This window comes from Callospermophilus lateralis, chromosome 8 (genome assembly GCF_048772815.1).
Source record: "Callospermophilus lateralis isolate mCalLat2 chromosome 8, mCalLat2.hap1, whole genome shotgun sequence".
NCBI lineage: Eukaryota > Metazoa > Chordata > Mammalia > Rodentia > Sciuridae > Callospermophilus > Callospermophilus lateralis.
In genome coordinates, this window is record NC_135312.1 from 92,823,980 (window position 1) to 92,848,312 (window position 24,333).

The following is a 24,333-nucleotide window of genomic DNA, read 5'->3' on the forward strand; positions in this document are numbered from 1 at the left end:
ATTCATGAAACAGATACATCACCTTCTGAAACCACTACAGTATCCTCAACATTAATAACATCTCCAAGATACATCTCCCCACAAGGTATGATTTCTGTGTGTCTGAGTGGAATATTGGCCTGCTTGACCCTTCCTCACCAACAAAATCCTACCAATCTTGGTTCTTAAAGCAGAGCTCTTTCAAAATGAGAAATTTTTTTTTGCACTTGAAGCATGATATCTATCAATCATAGCTGTTTTCCTTAAATGTGGGTGGAGGGAGGATTATGAAGATTGGCACACATTAACCAAAGGTGAATTGTCTTTTTTTCTTTTTTTTTTTCTTAAAATAATAGGCACTGAGGATGAAAAATATGCAAACCCTTCACCAACCAGTCCTTCTTATTCCAGTGAGTAACATACACATCTCCATTCAGGGCAGTTGATATGCAGAATGTTCAAATATGAGTAATAAAGGGAAGGGATTAGATTATGACTTTTTTCCCCTCAACTTTATTGAACTTTAGCTGCCTGCTTTGAGAATTTCCCACAAATCTGATCTTAGTTAGCTGACTTTGGAAATATTTTTCTTATCTTAATGCTAAGGAGTTACCATCAAGGGCCAAAGATGACTATGGAACTAGTTTCAGACAAGCCAAAATGCACAGGAAGAGATCCCAGTACAAAGTTATTGTGGTCAAACCATCACGTTGTGTACCTTGGATATATTCCATATTAATTTCCAATTAAATATTTTAAATAAATAAAGTAAGTTACTTTAATAGAACTTTATGTTTAAAAAAGACCTTTCAGACACATTCCATTTTAACTAAAATATATGTATACATTTAGAGTATATATTAGAATAAATGTATGCTAGGACTAAATACAGAATACTTAATAATTTTCTCAGAAATTTAGCTTAAGATAAATATACATGAAGCTGGAATCATAAAATTTTATCTTAGGTTTGAGTAAAGCCATTTCACTAAGCAAGTCAGTAGAGAAATTACAGAGCTGCTGATTCACAGACTCTTTATTTGGGAAAGCAATAATAGCCTCACTTAAAGTCTATTAAGAAATCAAAAGAATGTTCTTAAAACAAATATTTAATCATGACAGTGGAAGTGTAAACTATCCTATAAATTAGTTGGAGAACTATCCTCACCCTTTAATAAATATATGAGGATCACATACACAAGCAGATAGGAAGACCTAACTAAAGAGTAGCTTAACTCCTGATTCTCTTGTTGTATTCCTATGACAGTGTGTTTCATTTCACCACTATTCTCTTAATGTGGGAAATGACTATCAGAAAAGAAGGCAGATAATTCTATAAAATCAAAAGCACTCTTAAAAAAAAAATAAAAACAGAAGAAACACACCCTAGGTCACCTTAGCAACATCACGCCCCCAAACAAACACACACTCAGCATCTCTCTTGAATCATGTTTTGCAGTTTTTAAGAATCACACCCAATGTGATATCTACTTGTGTTATTTTATGCCTTTACTGGTTTCAGGACAATATTATTAAAAGGGTAAATGTGAGTTTTTCAGTAAGACTAGCACAGCCCCAAGTGAACTATATATGTTTTTCCAAGTAACTTTGATATAAAGTGCTTAAGAATATAATGAGTGAATATGATTTGAACTATAATCTAGAGGACATTTTCTGCCTCTCCAGTCCTCCATCTCTTTATTCCCCCAGTCACCAGGAAGATGAGGTATTCATCTTTCTTAGGTTTGCAAGTTTGTTTCAGAAGGGCTACAAGACTGACATCAAGTGGATGTGTCAGAAATGACAACTGGAGCAAAAACCCAGAAAGCAGATAAATCCTCTTTGTCTGAAATGTAATATTTTTAACAGAATGAAGTTTAAAGGAGAAATCATGCATGCTTTTGCTCAGTTAGTAATCTTTCTATGTGAAATCCAGAATCCACTCTAATACACAATGTCTCCAACACTTTTCAGGTATTATTTTGCCAGTGGTTATTGCTTTGATTGTTCTAACACTTTCAGTATTTGTTCTGGTGGGTTTGTATCGAATGTTCTGGAAGACAGACCCAGGTATGTAACTGTGTTTTGTTTTATTTTGTTTGCCTGAAAGGATGATGAATAATTGCTTAGTCTAAAATTGAACTTAGATTCTTAAAAGTTGAAAGTCTCACAGATAGAGATAAAATATTGCTTGATCACAAAAATAGAGGGTAAGATGCAGAAAAATTCCATTGAATGCCAGTGGCTTTAAGGAATGGGGATTAACTTCTGTTGGTGGATATTAAATATGGAAAAATTTTGGTAATGAAATAGCCTAATTTTTGTGAATGGTCAAGGGAACATGGTGGTAAAGAGGGCATAGAGTGGCATATCTGGTTTATAATGAAGTTTTTCTTTTTCCCATTTGAACATAATAGATAATAAAGGGAGTCTTGCTAAGTTTAGGAGCCCACAATCTTAAGAACAGTGTTTTGTGACTTTAGTCCTTGGAGACTCAGCTTCCTTCCAATGAAGGTGTCTACCTTAACTCTGTTTTGTTTCTTGTTTAAATAAACTTTCTATTTTAGAATAGATTTAACTTACAGATAACTTGCAAAGATGAGGAGTCCCCATATACCCCACATCTAACTTCCCTTATTATTATGTCAGTAGAGTGTATTTGTCACAATTAATGAACCAGTACTCAGAAATTATTGTCAACTAAATTCTTTACCAAATTTGTATTTCTTTCCATTTTTTATTCGGTTGTTTTTCTGTTTCAAGGACTTTGGCTATTTTTTTTTCCTTCAACATCTTCTAAATTTCTTTTGGCTCCCATGGCTCAGCTGTCCCCTATGTCACCTTAACTCCATCGATCTTCCCGTTCCCAATTGATGGTATTGTGCAGTGTCATGAATGCGTGTCACATCCACACGTTCCTTATACTGGAATGTCTAGCCCACCTCTTAGCTTTTATGATATACCTCCAATTTACCCTGTGGGGTCCAGATCAAATGAAAAGTTACTTATCTTTTTATAGCATACCATCATAGAATGAATTGTCCCCTTAATTTTAATTCTACAATGTTGATGATATCATTCATGATACTATGGCATAGTACTTTCTATGCCTTCCCTCTATGCCTCCTCTCCTGTGAGTCAGATGATCCTTCCAAGTCACAAATCTCATTTTCCACATTGTACTATAATATATACAGACCCTCATTACATACTTTTGAGTTAAATTTTTAAATGTTCAGTAAAATAGAGTCTTGCCTTTACCCATTTTGATTCAAAATGTTTCACTAACAAAATTCTACCAAAGTCCCAGAAATGGTTAAAATTTAAAAAGCACTAATTTTTATAGAGTATATGAGCTGCACTATTCTTTGCTGACTTCATGGACAGTGTGCCCTCAGGACACTAATGAATGCAATACAGGCCAGCCACTGAGTGTACATCTCACAGGCCATTGGTGAATGATCATGATAGCCCAGGAAAGTTAGGAGATCAAGACTGCAGAGTTCAGTTTAGCTCTTGGTGGAAAATAAGAAAACAAATCAATGCCTTATCATTTGGGAGTGAGTGAATAAACTTCTTAGTAATCTCTGAAATATGTTTTCTTACCCCAATTTCAAGAGGGAAGATAGCTTTTTTATATATGGGATTAATTTTTCCAAATTTTTAAACCACTAATACCCAATTTTTATGTTAAATCAGCCTAAAATTGAAGCCTATGAGTGTAGATTATGAGAGTCATCCAATTCCAAAAAACCAAATGCCGAATATTTTCTTTGATATAAGGAAGCTGATTCATAGTGGGGTAGGGAGAGGGAGCATGGGAGGAATAGACGAACTCTAGATAGGGCAGAGGAGTTGAAGGGGAAGGGAGGGAGCATGGGGTAATTAATGATGGTGGAATGTGATAATCATTATTATCCAAAGTACACAGGATTGGTGTGAGTATACTATGTATACAACCAGAGATATGAAAAATTGTGCACTATATATGTAATAAGAATTGTAATACATTCCACTGTTATATATAAATTTTTTTTAAAAAAAGAAATACCTTATATTTTAAAATTGCTTGAATAGGAAGACTTCAAAATATGTTACTTGAAAAGTTGAAGTTTTATATTAAAGAGAATTCTGAATATATAAAATTCGCTCCATTATGAAGAGTTATTCTGAAGACATATAATTTCTCTGGAATGAAGTTCAGCAATTATATAATTATCCAAATCTGTTTGGTTACTGTTAACTTTGTTTTCCAAACAGAATTCACAGCATTGTTATCATTAAATTAGCACCATTAAACACCCGCAGTTAATCGCTCTTCAAGTATGTGGGTGAGACTTCATTAAGTTCAGAAAATTAGTAAACCTACTCCGCTCTCTGGAAGACAACATGAATCAGAGTTCAGCATGAAATTAGATTTATCTGAATAATGTTGACAATGGCTGAGCTTTAACCCAAGTAAGCAGGTGAAAATGCAGAAAGCTGTTGATGTGCATCTCTCTGTCAGTGAACCCATTATTATAGTTCGCCAAGAAAAAAAAAATATTAGAATGGGCATACAAAAATTATCAGCTCATTTTGAAATGGGCCATGGGACCACAGGTGATATTGTCTATGACACAGGAGTTTTAAAATGTTGTTAAAGCCCTTCTGATGGAAAGAAGTCGAGGTTCGATGGCACTGGTGAGGAGTACGCAGTGCTATGGATTAGATGGCAGGGATTAAGAATTATGGTTAGGTGTTGTAGGCAAAATGTTAGTGGAAGTTAAACTCTTTATAAAAGAATAATGGTCAAAATGGATGGCATTAAATTCAAAGAGCATATCTCAATGACAAGAACTGAATTAGACCTAAAAGGAAGTTCAAGAGACAGGAGGTGAGCAGAAAGGAATACAATCAGGAGCATGACAAGGAGCATTAAAACAATCACATTAAATAGCCCAATGCAAGTGTTGATCCCCACACCCACTCCAGAATGGAGCATCATTGTACAGAAGGGCTCATTCCAAATTCTCACCTGAACCAAAAAGGTGTTTCCTCCCAGGCACTACAGTAGTGGCTTGGCAGAGTGTACAAATAGTCCTTTGCTATTAGTAGCCTTGGTGACATTTTGCAGGGCACTTTAGAAAAATTAAATGAATGATCCTAAGATGCAATTAGAAACAATACCTACATTGTATCTCACCAGGAATACTGTGATTTGTGTCCCAAGAAAAAGAGCAGTATATAAAGGAAAGTAGAACATTCAATTCTCTGGTATAAAAAGGTAATTTAGTACCTGGAGGAGAAGTTTCTTAAAGATATTAAAATAAAATGAGAATTTTCTAGAGTAGGTTGTACAATAATGGACAGTATTCTGCAAAGTAATATGAAACTAATATTAAAATCAGTCCAGAACTAAGTTTAGTGGAATTGTTCTAATTAGGACAATCCCAAGAGTGTCAGGATGAGTATAAACCACACCCAAACAAATGTCTGTGAGGCAATAAAAAAAAAAAAATTAAAAGCTGGCTTTAGAAAGAGAGTTTGAACAGAAAGCAGTAGGGGTCTCAGACTTTTGGTAGTTAAGCTCCTTGAAACTCTAATACAATTGTCTTCTCTCCTAGGGACACCAGAAAATGGGAATGATCAGTAAGTAAGGCCATGTTGCTTTTTTTCCCCCTAGAAGCTCTGCCCCTACCATTTACATAGTGAAAATGCCAGATCTTCTACTTATTTTTTGTGTTGTTTTCTTTTAAAAAAATGAGAAAACACCATATGCCAAATATAGGGTTCAACTATTTGTCATTTATATTTAAATGCCTTTATTTAACAGAAAAATTCCCAAAACTAAAATAGAAGATTGCTCTTATGTGTGCATAAAGTGGGCAAATAAAAAATAAAAAGACAAAAAATAGAAAATATAACCCTGAAGGAAAATAGCATAGAAAACATACCTAGAGTTTTAAGATTGTTTTCCCAAGGAAATTCCCTTCCTCTTTATCACAGTTAGGAACAAATTGTGCCTAAATCTTGAGTCATCTCTGAGTGACTTCCTCTTAGCAGTAGATGATTATCCTACTTTGGCTGCATTAAAACAAATGAAGACATTATCAGAAATCCAGGCAACTGTTACAGCCCAGGTGAGGCACAGAGACATGATAAATCTTGAAAAGGAATTCTGTGATTTTCTTTGTTGACCTGCATTTGTAGCTTGCATTTATATAAGTGGTTTTTTTGTTTGTTTGTTTGTTTGTTTCACTGGGGTGTAAATGCTACGAATAATATCCCTTGGTCCCCTACCCATCTGAATTAGAAGTGGAGCTTCTTCAGATGTTTAGAGAAGGAACTAAGGTTTGAAACCGTTTGGAATCTGGGAAGCAATAAGTGGGAACTCTTGGTTGAAATAAGTGGTTTAGTCTACACTGCAATATCTCAGGACCTCATGAAAAGAACATCCCCAGAACTCAGCAACAGCCCATAAGGTTTGGAAACATGTCTGCATTCCGTATTTTCCCTCTCATATTCAGAGCTGGAGATGTGAGCAATGGATAGGTGCCCATGTCATCCATATTAATGTTTAATTGAGCCAATGAGCACCACTGTAACAGAGTAATGAGGATTTACTAGCTTGATTACAGAACTGGACAATACTTAATGCATATGTATTTGTATGTGAAAAAAATAATTTTGCTGTAGAACTGCATGATGATATTTCATGTGTCTTTTCTTCATGTTGTATGTGCCACATTTACTTCTTTGCACAGATATACAATGCTTGTGACTGTTATGCTAACTTAATGTTTTCTGTTTTAAATAGACCTCAGTCTGATAAAGAGAGTGTGAAGCTGCTCACTGTTAAGACAATTTCTAATGAGTCTGGTAAGTTCCCAGTGAGATGAAAAACTAGTTATTTTGAAATCTAATTATAACCTTGGATTTGTTCATAGGAAACAACAAGTATAACTTCTTTAGAAATAGTCAATAACTATCAATAAATATAAATTTCTTGTATGAAAGAAAGATATTCTAGAAATATCATTTTCATAAGATTGTTGGACTATTCAGTCATTAGAGCTAGCTTTTTAGAGATGCCCATCTATTAATGGGTGGTGACTCAACATACTTCCTATTCTGTAGGAATGGCAAAAAGAATATTAAGGTTTTTGGTAGGTTTTTTATTAAAATGGTTGTTTTGTTTTATTTTTGGTAATGGCTGCCTGTAGTCAATTGGAAACAACATAAATTAACCAATTAAAATATAAATCATGTTCCATATCATTACATATAATTTTAATTGAGCTTCCCAATAAAGACAAAGCACAATTTCTCATTGATAAAAATCAGTTTCCTTTCTAATTTCTTAGTTACATGTATTTGATTTGAAATATAGCAGTTCCTTTCAAAATATAGGTAAGATTCACGTATGTTATATTTGTATCAAGAACAAATAAAAAAACAAGATGCTAGTTAGCTCTTAAAAATAAAAATGCACAAATGTCTTCTTGTTCAGAGTAGACCAGATGTTAAGTAACGAAAAGCACAAAAGAGACAAAGTAACAGCAATTTTGTAAGTTTTACAAAATAATCCAAATAGCTCCAACATTATATTAATATATCTACTGTATTAAGTCCTTCAAATTTTATTTCTAACAAATAGTCCCAGAATACATGTTATACAAAGTGATAGCCACAGAATGGTAAACTGCACTGTAAATATTTCTTCTAGTTAAAAACAATTTGGTAAAACAAAAAAACTATCAGTGTTGCCCCAAATCAACAGCAAGCTATCAAAGGCTAAATGTTTAGGTTTCAATTCTATGATTAAGTTTAAGTTCTGGCATTCAAACCAGAACAAAAGTCACCAGGCAAACAGAGGACTTAAATTATATTTAAGTCCCAGGGCCCCAGAGCCTCCACAGACAAGCCCAACCCCTCAAGAGAGCCATTCTCCTTTAAGAAAGACCTCTTTCATTGCTGTATGTATTCTACTCTTTGATTCATGCATTTCTTTTATCCCTTTCCTATTGTCTCTCTTAGGAGTAGCCCCATCTAAAGGTGCAAAGGAGTAAAATTTATCCCTAGAATAGTTGAAAGTCACTCTCACTCTTCTTTGGCCCAGAGACAATGCTATATAAGCTAGCTCCCATTCTCAGAGTGCATGCAGTGGTACATGGAACAGATCATGGTGGGATGATTAAGCTGACCCTTGACCCTCTAGACTTAACTTTTCTTCCTAAATAAGTAGTCAGGTCACAGGTCTAAGGAGGAAGGATCAATGCGGAAATAATAAGATGTGTTCTCTAGGACTTCTAAACAACTTCAAATTCCTACTGCTTTCAAGAAAATAACCTCTCAAAGACCAACCCAGTAATTACCAGGGGAAATAGCTGGTGAGAGGTCAAAACTGAAAATAGTGATCCAGAGCAGATTTCAATCACCCAGAATTGATAACTTAAAACACAATAATATCCAAAAGGTCCTTGTACTATCAAAATTTTTATTAAAACTTATCACTAACAATACTCAGAGATCCTTAAACATTTCCTAATAAATATCTTTCCACTACTTTTCAAAACCTTTTCAAATATGTTGATCAAATTATGTGTATCACACTTAACAGAAGTTATATTAGTAAAATCATTTGTACTTAAGTATCTCAGGACCAATGGTGACATTTTGCCTAAAACAAAACTGAGACAAAAATTCTGAAGTGATTAGGTTTAAGTTCACAGGGTTAGCCCAAGTTTTCTACTATCGCCTACATAAACATTTTTTTCAAATACAGAAAATAATTTGATGAAAAAAATATCTAACCACTAATCAATCAGAAATAATGTTATTATAATTTATATTATTTGTTTCAAGGCCTAAGAAATACAGTGTTAATGTGCATAAGTGGGTAGCTCTTTGAAATGTGAGCTTCAGTGGCCATGATAATTCTTTGGAACCCTCATTTCTTCAGTATAGAAACTCTGGACTTCACCTCAACATGAACTGTGTCATTTTAGAGGCCAATAAACAATGTTTCCAAGGAAACGGACCTCTGCTGCAGTTCACTCTCAGGGAAAATGCCAGTGGATGCTAACTTTTCTGGGTTTCTAGAAGCCTCCATGAGTAACAGTTAGAATTCTAGTCCTTTCTCCTGAGAAGATGGTTCCTCTGTTTAGGTCATGAGGTTTATCCATTCACACTCTCTGCTTCCTTTAAATATATTCTCTTTCAAGTAGCATCTTCGGCTGAAATGTAAGCCCATCCAGGCTGAAATTCAGAGCTTTCTTATATATAAAAGAAAAACACTGCAAGAGTAATAAGAATATGCTTTCAGAAAAATTTGAGTACCAAATGTGGCAGATCAGGGAATTCATTATGGGAACACATTATGGGAACACTTGGCTCTAGTGAGAAATGTTGTCAAGTTAAACATCACCATAGTTGACTTCAAAACACATGTGTGACCGGATGCATTCTAAAACATGATTCCCGTACCACATCTCAGAGAGTTCATATACATTATTCCACTTTTAATACGTGAGGCTTTAAGAGTTAAGAAGAAAACTGCTTGAACTAGTCAAGAAAATATATAACTACACAGAAGAAAGAAAATGCAATCACCAAATTTGTTCCTGAAAGCTAGGTCCTTGTCCCCTGAGACAATAAAGACGACGTGGTTTGAGGAAAAAGGAAAAAGAGGTTTTGTTGTTCTGCTAGTAAAGGAAAAGCACAAGGGACCCCTGTCCCAGAAGCTGTGATTCTCCCCATTAGGAGGAACAGGGGGATTTTTAAGAGGCGATTCAAAGACTACATTCCAAGTGCTCTCGGTCCTGAGTTATAACTCACTTTGGGAGACAGTGATTTTTTAGATCTTCTGGGGCCATCCCCAAGTCTGAATTACTTTGTTCCTGTGGTGCTGATATCAATCTTGAAAATCAGGATCTTGTCCTTGTTTCCCTGGTGTTGAAGATTAAACACCCAAGAAACACACCAAAGCAAGGGTAGAAAGCAATTTTTATTTAAGGGAGAGAAAAGAAACAGACTTCGCCAGAGAGGAGAAAGGGACCACCCAGAGCTGGTGTCTGTGGGAAGCAGAGGGTCTTGCCCCTTTATAGATTTTAGGTTTCCTTTTTCTCAAGCCCCATCTCCTCTTATCTTGCCTACAAGCAAGAAAAGAGCAGCCCAGGGGTTACTCATCAGCAACTCCTTGTCTTGGGAGGAGCAATTCCCTGGAGGTGTAGGTAACCTTGGTAACCGGTTGAGAAGAGGGGGAAGTGCTCTGGAGATGTGAGCATTTTGTTTCTTTTCATTAAATTAGCCCCATTTTAGAGACTACAACATCTATCCTCTACTCTGACTACCTGCCACTTTGTCACTGTCTCAGTGGGTGTGGCTCAAGGACAGATAACTCTGCCTAGGATAAGAAAGAAAGTTAATCCTTTTTCCCCTGAGATTAGGAAGAGGGGAGAGATTAGGGAGGAGCAAGGAGAGGGAAAGAAAAAGAAACATGTTTCTTTTAAAAAATAAGTTACAGTGGTAGAGTCACAAGGGCTATATTCAAAGCATAAAGTGGACCACTGTTGCAAATTTAGTTTCAAAACATTACTTGATTTTGAACAATGTGAAATGCAGATTGGAAAGCAATATAATATTCCTCTGCTTAGAAAGCTCTAAAAAAATTCTTATTACCCATGATTAAATTAAAGCCCTTAGCACATCTATAAACCCCCCAACCCCCACTTGATGTGCCCATCCTCTCTAGCTCAGTTTTTGAACCACTTAGTAATGCATGTTCTCTAAACTTCAGGCACCCTCTTTCCTCACTGAGTCCTAGCCCTTTTGCAAGAATGAGGAGAGGGTCCCTTGCTACCTTTGTGATTCTCCCCTCCCCTCCTGGCCATCATGATCACCACACATTATCAATGTATCACCAACATATCAATACCAATTAGTATATTATGGTAATTACTCATTAAACAAAGTCACTTTTTAACTTTTTTGCTTATTTATTTTTTTTAATTAATTTTTATTGTTGGTTGTTCAAAACATTACATAGTTCTTGATATATCATATTTCACACGTTGATTCAAGTGGGATATGAACTCCCATTTTTACCCCGTATACAGATTGCAGAATCACATCAGTTGCACATCCATTGATTAACATATTGCCATACTAGTGTCTGTTGTATTCTGCTGCCTTTCCTATCCTCTACTATCCCCCCTCCCCCCTCTCCTCCCCTCTTCTCTCTCTACCCCCTCTACTGTAATTCATTTCTCCCCCTTATATTTTTCCCCCTTTCCCCTCACTTCCTCTTGTATGTAATTTTGTATACTCCTGAGGGTCTCCTTCCATTTCCATGCAATTTCCCTTCTCTCTCCATTTCCCTCCCACCTCTCATCCCTGTTTAATGTTAATCTTCTTCTCATGCTCTTTGTCCCTACTGTGTTCTTAGTTACTCTCCTTATATCAAAGAAGACATTTGGCATTTGTTTTTAAGGGATTGGCTAGCTTCACTTAGCATAATCTGCTCTAATGCCATCCATTTCCCTGCAAATTCTATGATTTTGTCATTTTTTGATGCTTATTTATTTTTAAAACTGTGTCTATTAACAAGAAATGAACAGAAAGTTGAAAATGAGTACAGCATTCATAGATGTATAAAGCCATATGAAGATTCATCTTTCTTCTTCTCAGCTCTTCACTGGTTTATGCTCTGCAATTCCACTAAGACTTCTTTGACTGTCCTGGTTTTCAATGGTCTTTTCTTCCTAATTTTGCAAATTTATATGTTTTACTGACATACAATGTTTCTTGGTGCTTTAAACTACTATTTAATGTTTAACTACATTATGCATGTTTGGAAATAGAAAAATAAGAGAATACAAAAATAATTTTAAGTGATTCTTGACACAACCACTGTTGGTATTTGGTATTTTTCTTTTTGGCTATTTGTTCTCCAGATTTGTGTGTGTTTCACCTGCTTGTACCATTATATCATTATTTGCATCATTATTATAACTGTTAATGAAATCACAGTGTTATTGAAGCTTTTTCACATTGTCTACTCCTGGATTAGAACTTGAAGGGAGCTATTAAGAACTGTAATAATTTTCACATGAATTGATTCACATGATTTCTAGCAGATAGTGGAGGGTAAATAAAAGTTCATTTAACAAAATACCTGTACTTCTCATGCCTGTACTTCCTAGGCATGGTTTCCAGGGAGGTGCTGTACCTTTTGCAAAATAATAATAGTTAGCAAAAGGTTGTGAAGGGAGGCTGTGAGGGCAATCACATTGTGCCAGCCTCTTTCAGAGCACAGCCCCAAATTTGTTCTCCTTGTAAGTCTCTGGCACTATTTATTACTGCCATGACCATGCATGTAACCAGAAACATCCACAGAATTCCCAAAAGACATTTTCCTGACCACTGTCAGATAAAAGCTGGAGCAAAATGAAGATATTTATCCAAAAAGTTGGGGATGTTCACCTATATTGTTTTATGGAGTGTGGCTGAAATTGATGCTTGATTCTGCCTGAAGGATACTGGTGATGTGAAATACATTAGTCATAAATTCAGTGATATGTAAAAAACATGCTTGGAGTCTCTTGGCTTCCCATCATTCTAGGTTAATATATGTATCACTGGTAGATGGTAGAATATCACTGCAATTTTGAGTAAGGTTGCCTGAGCTGCCCTATATGTCACCAATGTGTTTGTGTTGGTCTGTAAATTCATTTTCCCAAAACTCTCAGTGAATTATTTAGACAGAAGGACCCTAGAATTTCTTCCTGATAAAATGGCACTTTGGATGGATGACATGGGTTTGCTCAGGCAAAGCCAGCGCATATAACAAGCCAAAATCAATGATAAATTCCCCAGGGTGTCTCTGTTGTTATGGTCTCCCAATTGGCATCTCCCTTTCCAGCGAGTTAGTTAACACTGCTCCTTTAGGGTGAAAATGGATGATGGTCAAAGAAAGCTCATAAATCTTGGTGAATAATTTCCAGGCAATACCAAGAGGCAAATTGTGGCTGTAATGACAACCTTGCAGGAGAACTGAACTTTCCTTAACAAAAACAAAAAACAAAAGAAAACAAGCCAAGAAACCCTATTTTCATCTATAGTCACTTTTAGAGTACATAGATCAAAACCTATCTTCTGTTCTTAGGTGATCACTCTGCACAAGGAAAAAGCAAGAACTGACAGCTTGATGAATCCTCCTTACACCTGGGCAATAAATATGTAAGTTTCCTAATTCCACTCACTCTACTACTCATTAATATCTGTTATCTTAGCCTGCTGCACCTTAGATTATTTCCAAAGACTTTAAAACCTGAAAAGTTAATGGTTTGTGTCAGTGAAATCATCATTGTCTATTTGTTTCAAAACAATCTCTAAGAAAAGTTGCCAGAAAAATTAATGTCTTGATGGTTGTAGAAGATTTTTCCAATTTACCTGCCTATCTATGGAATGACACAATTCATTCTTCCTGCCTGTTGATGATATTTCCTTATAAATGTAGTCTGTGCCTACCTGGGCCAGTAAACGTATACTAACAGTGGTAGTTAGACAAGATTCTATAGCTTACTGATCCCCACAGGACCCAAATGACAATGCTTGAAAATTTGTGGTTTATTGCAAGAAAAGGATACAGTATAGGAGCTGCATTAAAGATATGCATCACAGTCATAGGCTGGCTCAGGGTCAAGAATGCACAGAAGCTGGGTAGAAGTCCAATTGCCTTCCCTCTGTAGGGACCATACCAGCAGGCACTTCCTCTCTCAATCCAGGAATTATGATTTTTCACACAAAACATATCAAACAAGGTGATGAAAATACAGTGTAAGTTGGTGTTTCTTATGCACAACTGATCATGCAGACATATTGGGCATATTTTTTGCTTTATAACCAACTGAATGACTTGATCCAGTGCAATGCAGATACTTTTCCTGTTTAAATAAAATAGCTCAGGTCAATTTCAGGGCTGCTCTGGAATTGCTCAATATGGGCTTGTCTGAAACTTTCCTAGAAGCAGGTCAGGAGATTTTCTTCTGATGTTAATTTAATTGTTATAAGAAGCAATAATTACATGCTGTTATGATTAACATTTGATGCTTTATAGAACCTAGAGAAGAATATATCATTTGGAATAAACAATTTTAAAAAATCAAAAGAACTAATACATACATGCCCAGATCTGGCCTGAGTACAGTGATAGTCACTCTGGGTAAAGTGTCTGGCATGAAGAATATCATTGATATGTTCACTGCTGTCGACTACTCACCTACTAATATGGTGTCATTACAGACACTTAGCAATTGCTTGTTGAAGAATAGGTGCCTTCCATTCTGCTCTGAGTGTAGCAGAATATAGAGATAGAGATTGCTATCCAAATGCACACATCACTATTAGAATTTCATCCCTTTATAGCCAGTAATTAGATATAGATTAGAATGAAAGGAATTTGAGAGTTCATTCATTCTTTTATAAACATGAACATTTTCAGGTGCCAAGTTTGAGAAGTGAGGTGTTGAAACATGTGGGTCAGCTCTCACTAATATATGGGAAATGTCCTTGCAGACCAGCTATGGTTTCTTCACAACCCTGTGGCTAGTGAAGGGATGCCTTCTTGATTATCAAAATGCTCAAAGTGTAGAAACAAATTGTCCACCTTAAAGAAAGACAAACTCTGGTAAGCTGAAAAAGAAAAAGAAAGAAACTGTATATAGAAGCCAAGGCATAGTGTTGGCCCAAACAAATTTAATAAAAGAAACTATTGTCTAACTCTAATTCATTTCTATTTTTTTTGTACTTTAAAAAATATTCCTAAAAACAGAAAGAATTTTCTCCAAAATCAGGGACAAAACAAGGACATCCACTCTCACCATTCCTATTCAATATAGTTCTTGAAACTCTAGCCAGAGCAATCAGAGAAGAAAAAAAATATTAAAGGGATACAAATAGGAAAGGAAGTCAGATTATCTCTGATTCCTGATTAGATGATTCTATATCTAGAAGATCTAAAAACTCTACCAGAAGGCTTCTAGACCAGATATAAATTTAGCAAAGTAGCATAATATAAGATCAAAATATGGGCATCAATAGCTTTCCTATACTCCAACAATGAATCTGATGAGAAAGAAATCAGGAAAACTACCCCCATTCACAATAACTTCAAACAAAAACAAACAAACAAAAACTTGGGAATAAATCTAAACAAGGAGGTGGAAAGACCTCTACAATGAAAACTATGGAACGCTCAAGAAGAAATGAAGAAAGACATCCCATGTTCTTAGGAAGAACTAATATTATCAAAATGATCATACCACCAAAAGTATTATACAGATTCAATGCAATCCCCATCCAAATAGCAATGACAGTCTTCACAGAACTAGAGAAAAATGTTGTAAAATTCATTTGAAAGAGTAAAAGAAGAGCCAAAGCAATACTAAGCAAGAAAAGTGATGCCAGAGGCATCTCAATTATCTCAAATTATACTAGAGACCTATAGTAATAAACCACAGTGTTGTCATCCAAACAGATATGAAAATCAATGGAAAAGAATAGAAGAAACAGAGACAGACTCACATAGATAGTCATCTGATATTTGACAAAGAAGCAAAAAAATGTTTTGGAGAAAAGATAGCCTCTTTAATGAATGGTGCTGGGAAAACTGGATATTGATATGTAAAAGAATGAAACTAAATTCTATCTTTCACACTTCACAAAAATAAATCCAACATAGATCAAAGACCTAGGAATTAAACCAGAAATTTTGCAATTACTAGAAGAAAACACAGGCTCAGTACTCCAACCTATTGGCACAGGCACTAACTTCCTTAACAAAACCCCTAATGCTAAATAAATAAAACCAAGAATCAATAAGTGAGATGCTAGCAAATTAAAAAGCTTTTTCAGAGCAAAGGGAACAATTAAGGGCATGAAGAGAGAGCCTACACAATGGAAAAATTTTTTTCGAGCTACTACTTCAATAGGAGATTAATATCCAGAATATATAAAGAACTAAAAAACTTACACACACACACACACACACACACACACACAGCAATAAATGGTCAAAAGAACTAAACAGGCATTTCTCAAAAAAAAAAAATGGGAAAAAAAATAACCAACAAATATATGAAAACATTTTTTTCAGCATACCTAACAATCAGAGAAATGCAAATTAAGTATGACTGCACATATGAGGCAATGCTCCATCATGTACAACCAGAGAAATGAAAAGTTGTGCTCCATTTGTGTACAATGAATCAAAATGCATTTATTTGTGGGGGAAAAGATGCACTCTACCCGTGTACATTGTTGGTGGACTGTAAGTTTGCATCACCACCTTGGAATGCAGTATGCAGATTACTGAAGACTAGGAATGGAGCCACCATAGGACTCAGCTATCTCACTCCTTGGTATTTGTTTTCATCAGCTTCTTTGCTGCTGTGACCAAAGGACCTGCCAACAACAATTTTAGAGGAGGATAAATTTATTTAGGGCTCACGGTTTCAGAGGTTTCAGTCCAAAGATGGCTTACTTTATTCCTTGGGGCCTAAGGTTGAGCAGAAAACCATGGTGGAAATGTGTGGCAAAGGAAAGCTGCTTAGGACATCACACTAGGAAGCAGGAAGAGAAAGAGAGAGAGGGAGGGAGAAAGAGGGAAAGAGGGAGAGAGGAAGAGATTGATCCTCTCACCATGGACAAAATATAAAACCCAAAGGCACAGCCCCAATGACCCACCTCCTCCACCACATCTTAATTGCCTATAGTCACTACCCAGTTAATCCCTATCAGGGGATTAATGCACTAATTAGGTTAAGACTCACATAATGCAATCATTTCACCTTCAAACTTTCCTGTATTGTCTCACACGTGAGTTTTTGGGAAATACTTCATATCTAAACCATAACAATATTTATTCAAAAGAATTAAAATCAGCATGCATAATGACACAACCACATCAATATTTATAGCAGTATAGTTCACAATAGCCAAGTTATGGAGCCAGTCCAGATGCCTGTCAACAGATGAATGGATAAAGAAAATGTAGTATATAAACACACTGAAATTTTACTCAGAATTAAGGAAGGATGAAATTATGGCATTGCTGGTAAATGGATGGACCTGGAGAACATCATGCTAACTGAAATAAGCCAGACTCAGAAAGTCAAGGGTCAGATGTTTTCTCTCATAGGCAGAAGCTGGAGCAAAATAAGGGGGAAATAGTGGGGAATTATTTCATGAAAATAGGAGGGAGATCAGTGGAATAGAGGAAGGGGACTGAGAGAGAGGGAGGAGAGATGGGAAAAAGGAGGAACTATGACATGAAATTGACCAAATTATGCTATGTATGTATATGAATATCCTACTGTGGATTTCATCTTTATGTTTGTTTATAAAGTAAACTAACTTAAAAACAATGAATAAGTAAAAGAAAGACCAGTAGTGGAGAGGAAGGGCATTGAGGAGAGGAGGGAAAGAGGAAGCACTGCAGACTGAAATAGAGCAAATCATATTTGATGCTCATATGATTATGTAAAAATGCACCCATTATGTGTAACTATAATACACTAATAAAAACATTAGAAATATTCCTGGCCTCTGACTTGCAAAATCAAAGGTATATAATTTTTGTTGCTCCTCTGTGGCATTTTGAAATGATAGAACCATGTTCTAAACAGTAAAGAACAGATATTAATGGGAATAAACAGGTTAGACATCTGTCAATTCTACCGTCTGTCTTAATTTTTCTTTAATATATACTTCTATCACTATACTAGGAATTGAAGAACCAATAAGTAATTATCTTCTAGGTTGTCAGCTAGAAGTCATAATCAAGAGATTGAGAATAAATAAGAATATATTCATTAAGCCTAGAGTATATAGGGAAGGAAGTTAAGAAACCTTTGAATATATATTCAAAAGCAAAAAATGATACAGAAATACTCACCTATGTTAAAAATTTACATCTCAAAATAAGATTTTAGATATATTTAATGCTTTTTGCTTCATATATTGATCAGTTATTTTGTGCAGACGATTTTATTTCATGTGATTTTGCAGGGCAAACAGGAATTCCAAAATCTTTATGAGCCATGGTCCTTGCCTTCTGCAAATCATTATCTACTGGGAGCATGAGATTTTGCACAAGAAAAAAAGAAAACAATTAGAGAAAAAAGTTAAAAGCTATATGGGTATGATTGCTGCTGACTCATCAATTCAAACTTGTCCTAAAATCTCTGCTATTTTTACCTTCAATAGGAACCTTCAATCGGAAAGTTTATAGGGCTTTCGGAAAACATTACCTTTCACTGCAGATTTCTTACTATATTCAGGGACCATAATTTTGTTTAGAATAAGAAAGGGATGGGACTGGGGTCGTGGTAGCATATTTGCCTAGCATGTGTGAGGCCCTGGGTTCGATTCTTAGCACCACATACAAATAAATAAAATAAAGGTCCATCAACAACTAATTAAAAAAAAAGAATAAGAAAAGGATCGTTTTAATGTAAACTTATTATTTTAATGTAAACTTATTCTGTATAATTCACTTTGGTCTCAATTACGAGAACAAAAGTAGTTCCACTCTCAAAATAGTTGGTACCACCCTTGAAATAACAACTTGTGCCAAAATAGCCTGTGATAAGTTTTGAAGGCCCTTTGAATCAGAGATGTGAGATAAAGTTACTATATGCATTATATACCTATTAATATATTATTATATACCTATTAATGTTCATCTGCAGGAAAAATGTGTCTGTTTTCTTTTTCTGAGATAAATTCTCTTATGATAAGGAGTGGCAAGGATGACAGCTCAAAGAGATCTTTTGCTGCTACATAAAACTTCTGCTAAGACTAGAATTTCTAAATATAAATGTGGACCAGGCAAAGTACACTCCTTGATGTGAATAAGTGGTCTAAACAAACATGTTCACTGAGTGTGGGGTGATGACATTAGTTAATAATACCTACTTGTGGGGAAAATGTTATAAAGAACTAAACATAAAAAATGAAATAGAGCAAAAAAATTAAGTAGGATTTATTGAGTCTGATTGACTAATAATTTTTAAAAACATAATCTCCAAGATATACAAAGAACTCAAAAAACTTAATACCAAAAAAACAAATAATCCAATAAATAAATGGGCAAAAAACTGAACAGATACCTTCACAGAAGAAGAAATACAATCGATCAACAAATATTTGAAAAAATGTTCAGCATCTCTAGCAATTAGATGAAAATCAAAACTGCCTTAAGATTTTATCTCAATCAATTCAGAATGGCAATTATCAAGGATACAAGCAACAATAAATGTTGGCAAGGATGTGGGGGAAAAAGGTATGAGTGTTCATACATTGCTGGTGGAACTGCAAATTGGTGCAACTACTATGGAAAGCAGAATTCCTCAGAAAACTTGGAATGGAACCACATTTGACCCAGCTATCCCACTCCTTGGTTTATACCCAAAGGACTTAAAATCTGCATACTATAATAATGCAGCCACATCAATGTTTATAGCAGCTCAACTCACAATTTCTAAACTATGGAACCAACCTAGGTGTCCTTCAGCAGATGAATGAATAAAGAAATTGTGGTATATATACACAATGGAATATGACTCAACCTTAAAGAAGAATGAAATGATGGCATTTGCTGGTAAATGGATAGAGCTAGAGAATATCATGCTAAGCGAAATAAGCCAACCCCCCAAAACCAAAGGCCAAATGTTTTCTCTGATATGTGGATGCTAGTTCACAATAAGGGTGTGGGGGCTATGGAAGAACAGAGTTGCTTTAGATTAGATAGAGGGGAGTAAAGGAAGGGTAGTATGTATGGAGGAAGGCAGGATAGTAGAATGAATTAGGTGTGATTACCCTATGTACATATATGACTACATGACTAATGTGGTTGTACACCATGTACAACCTGAAGAATGAGAAACTATACTTCATTTATGTATGATGTGTCAAAATGCATTATAATGTCATGTATAACTACTTAGAACAATTTTTAAAAAGAGAAAAAGGAAATTCAATGAAAAAAGAGAGGAATTCTAATATATCATGACTTAAGACTTCCAAACACAAGAAACTACCATTAAAAAAAACCCCATAATACTACCGGTAGTGGTGGTGCACAACTGTAATCCCAGCAACTCTGGTGGCTGAGGCAGGAGGATCACAAGTTCAAACCCAGCTTTAGCAACTTAGCAAGGCCCTAATTAATTTAGTGAATCCCTGTCTTAAAATAAAAAATAAAAAGAGCTGGGGATGTGACACAGTGGTTAAGCTTCCTTGGGTTCAATCCCTAGTACCTACCCAACCACCACCCCCACCCCAAAAAGAAAAGAAAAATAATTTGGGATGATGTACATGGCCAATAGAAAGCTAATTGATGTCTTAAACATGCAAAGAATTTTATATAAGTTGGGAAATAACAGAAAAATGAGCCAAGATCATGAATTCATAGACAAGGCAATAGAAATGTTAATATGAAACTATGAAGAGTTCCTGCACAACTAGTAATAAAAAATGTGAATTGAGAACAAAAAACTATTTAACTTATGCATTTATTTCAGCTTTTCTCTCCCCAGTTTTTAAAAAAAATATACTCTGAAGCAAATCATTTCATATACTCTGTACTTTAAAGTGAAAATTGGACTAATCTTTTGAAAAGCAGGTGGTAGTGTTCACTAAGAAACTTAAAGGTTCACAATTGTCACCTGGCAACTCATTTGGGGGAAGATTTTTATAAAGAAATTATCTCAAATGTGAGTAAAGATTAATACACAAAGACTGATAGCAAATAATTAGAAACAGCATCAATGTCTAAGAACATGAAATTTATAAAATAAATTCTACTGTCTTGACATCACAGAGCTATCAAAAGTAATCAAGACAATTTTTAATAGCATGCCAGATATAAAGAAATAATTTCACAACTGAATAGAACGCAATCTGAGTGCTCCATGAGCAGTTCTCTGCGAGAGCACCCTCTACCACCCGCCCACTGCCTCACCAACAGGTCTCATCTCCCTGCTGTTCCAAGACCCCTACTAGACTGAGCCAGAAGGAACTTTCAGAGGAGTGAAGAGCTGAGCCACTTCGAAGTCTAGCAGCTCCTATGAAGGTGGCATCATGTGGCTCTTCGACCGTGGGGACCGTTAGCCACTTCTATTTTTCTCCCAGATCCAATTCACAGTACTTCTGCATTTTCTAAATGGCACCCTGATGATGTAAGAGCATCTTTGTGAACTCCAAGAGGGTCTTAACATGTCTTTCAATTATTTTCCTTTCATTTTCAAAGTGAAATAACAGACACTAAAAGAAAAACATCATGAGTAAAGATTTATTTTCCAATCCTACTCTATAGCCTTGAATGAGTGTCTTGATAATGTTTTGCACTGGGTTCCACATCTATAAAACAAGGACAAAATGATCTTTTCTCTTATGTCATTGTGATTCTTTATATATGAAGTATTATCATTAGTGTTAAATCTATCATGATAGTTATCATAAAATAATCATTTATTAATTATAAAAATACAAAATTTTCAATATTTATGGTTGTGTAGAATCCACAGTGAGTCCTGTACATCATTATTGAAGCCAGCACACTCACTCCTAAAGGGATTAAAATGTGAAAGAAATAAAATACTGATATTAGCACAGACATAGAAACTGACAGTATCAGCTAATGAAAAAAGTTATTAATGAAGCAAGATCCACTCCTTGAAAAAAAATTGTCAATGTGGAATACATGCTGTTGAGATTCCAATTTGTTTCTATGTAGATTGTAAATATATGATAAAAGGTTTACAACAATAATCATGAGCCTTATCTTATTCACACAAATCCAAACATCTACCTAGGCAAACTGTGCTATAAACTGTGGCTTCACTTGGAAGCTCATCTACATAGGTATGGCTTAGTTTAACCCAAACTCACCAAGACCTCCTCTTGCCATCCTCATCAAGGTTTTATAGTGACAGGGCACAGTGGCTGCATCCCCTTAGTGTCAGGACACAGTGACTGCATCCCCTCGTGATAGGGCACAGTAAATACATCCCCTTAGTGATAGGGCATAGACTTTATTCAACAGAGGAGTATAATGACATTTGTGTTTGAGATTCACCACTAGTTGGTGTGGAAGTCTACTAATTCAAGAGGAGCTAGAGTGGAAGTAGAGAAGTCACAGGTTATTGAAATATTCCACTGGAAAACGACAAAGACTTGAACCAGGGCTGCAGTTGTAGGAGAGATGGAGATGAAGAGGCAGAACAAAACAGAGAGCTGCCTGAAAGATAAACATATCAAGATGTGGTGATGGATTGTATGTGGGTGATGGAGAAAGAGGAAGAATGGAATTGTGGATGATGCACATTCTTCCATCCTGGGTGCTTGGATGAATCATGGAAGGTAATAGCAAAGATTGGGATTATAACATGAAGGAAACAAAGATGGGGGACAATAGAGTGGTTTCCCATTCAGAAAGTTAAATTTGATGTGCTTGTGAGACATTCAGTAACCTTATTGTGTGTGGAAAAATTCAGCTATTCACAAATATTTCTTACCAAGGCATGGTCTTCACTGCCATCCCTATTTCTACTTCGGTGTGTTGGAATCTGAGTTTCTGTTGTTGTTCTTGTTCACAGGCTTAATCTTCAGCTTCTGTGCTCCAGAGGTGGAAAGGGAGAAAGTTCTGCAGAATGACTCCTGACCTCTGGTCTTGTTCTCCAGTCTGTATCAGTTGCCTGTCACGCAATAATTTGATAGAAACAAGAATTCTGGACCTCTCCTGTCCTTTGAGATGTAGAAAAGCATATTCCTTCAATTTATGACACATTTGTAGGAGAGCAAAATTTAGGAGGGACTTTTGTGTGCAGTGAACCTGGCAGCCCGGGTAGGTGGCTCCCTGAGGACATGTCCTTCCCTGAAATTTAAAGTTTCCAGAGAGTGACAGTTTTTATTCATGGACACTTTCGTACTCTCTTAATGTTCTTATATTACTTAGTGTTTGTATTTATTGTTTTCTACTATGTTTATGCAGGGAATATTTGCAAGTGTCTTATTAAATATTAGGTAGAAATCATACCATGCTACCTTGTACAGATAGGTATTTTATTCATATTTTGAGGTATTACTTTTAATAAATAATTGCTGCAACTCAACACACTAAAAAATCACATAAAAATGGTAATGATATTGTCCTCCTACAATTATGAATAATTTTGGTTTGATTTCTTTAATAGAAAAACTCATTAGAATTTCAGAAAGGCATCTATAATAACCTGAGAAAGGGACAGAGAATTCATGTGTCAGACACTGCCTGGGAGAGAGCAGTTTGCCATTTCTTTGGTCTTTCTATTTGAATGCACACTATGTGACAAGGATATAAGGGCATTTATGACATGCTGTCCTGCATTAATTAAGAATATAACAGGATCAAGATATTTTTCATTAATCTACTTGGTTGATAATATTTCTGTATTTTTTTATTTCTTTTATAAAATGTAAAGATTTATTCTGCGATCATTGCTAAAACTCTGCTTTGTAGAAAGCTGTCACATAAATACATAATTGGGATATTATTTTTCAGGGTATCACTTTCTTAAAAATCCCATATGACTTTAGCTGCCTCCCCATCAGGAACAAATCCTTCTGTTGAAAGCTGACTGATCGACCTTGACCATATCCTGGACACATCAGATCAAAATGTCAAGTTGGATGAGGTTCTGTGAAAAGCTTTTGGAACTAACAAGCTGCAGTTGTCAGCTTTTTCACTTCTGTGATTTCTTAAGCTGATGTCAATGATAAATTATCTTAATGATCCGAGGGCAATATGGTAGAGATGGAATGCCATGTATAAAACTGCCTTGAAATTTTTTCTTTGTTGCAGTGTATTTGAAAACTTTGCACTTTAGGGATTATATAATCATCTTGAATTTTAGCTCCCTGATATTTGAACTATTTCCAATCAAGGACACCAGGAAAGCATATCTATATTTCTGGTGGATTTCTCTTTATGTTTCTGTGAGAAGGAAGGGGACTAGAAAATAAGATGAGAAAGAAAAGAGAAAAGATTTCCACTCCGTGTGCTTTTACTTAGGGCTGCCTTGTGCATGTCTAATTCTAACTTGGGAGTCTCTAAAGGAGTGAAACATTTAGAGACTTCACAGTCAGGGAGTGTTTGTCTTCACATGGAAAATAGCCCAGTGTCCATATAGACTGCTCCAGTGAGCACCCCAGCAAAAGCCTGTCACAACAGAACATCTTACAAGGAAACATTCTCTTCTACAGTTTAAATCACCACAAGTGATATGACTTCTAAAAAAAAAAAAAAAACCATTTTCTAACTTTCATGAC

General features: G+C 35.5%; 1 protein-coding gene across 1 annotated transcript in view; it reads left to right on the forward strand.

Moving 5' to 3' along the window:
• Emcn (endomucin) overlaps nucleotides 1-22,710 on the forward strand; it is a 108,134-nt gene extending 85,424 nt beyond the window's left edge. Inside the window, exons 6-12 of the mRNA XM_076864739.2 lie at nucleotides 14-85; nucleotides 336-389; nucleotides 1,954-2,049; nucleotides 5,586-5,610; nucleotides 6,779-6,840; nucleotides 13,127-13,200; nucleotides 22,623-22,710. Of these exons, the coding sequence (XP_076720854.1) occupies nucleotides 14-85; nucleotides 336-389; nucleotides 1,954-2,049; nucleotides 5,586-5,610; nucleotides 6,779-6,840; nucleotides 13,127-13,161 (344 nt within the window). The 3' untranslated portion in view covers nucleotides 13,162-13,200; nucleotides 22,623-22,710. The remainder of the gene's footprint in view (nucleotides 1-13; nucleotides 86-335; nucleotides 390-1,953; nucleotides 2,050-5,585; nucleotides 5,611-6,778; nucleotides 6,841-13,126; nucleotides 13,201-22,622) is intronic.
• The last annotated feature ends 1,623 nt before the right edge of the window (nucleotides 22,711-24,333 follow it).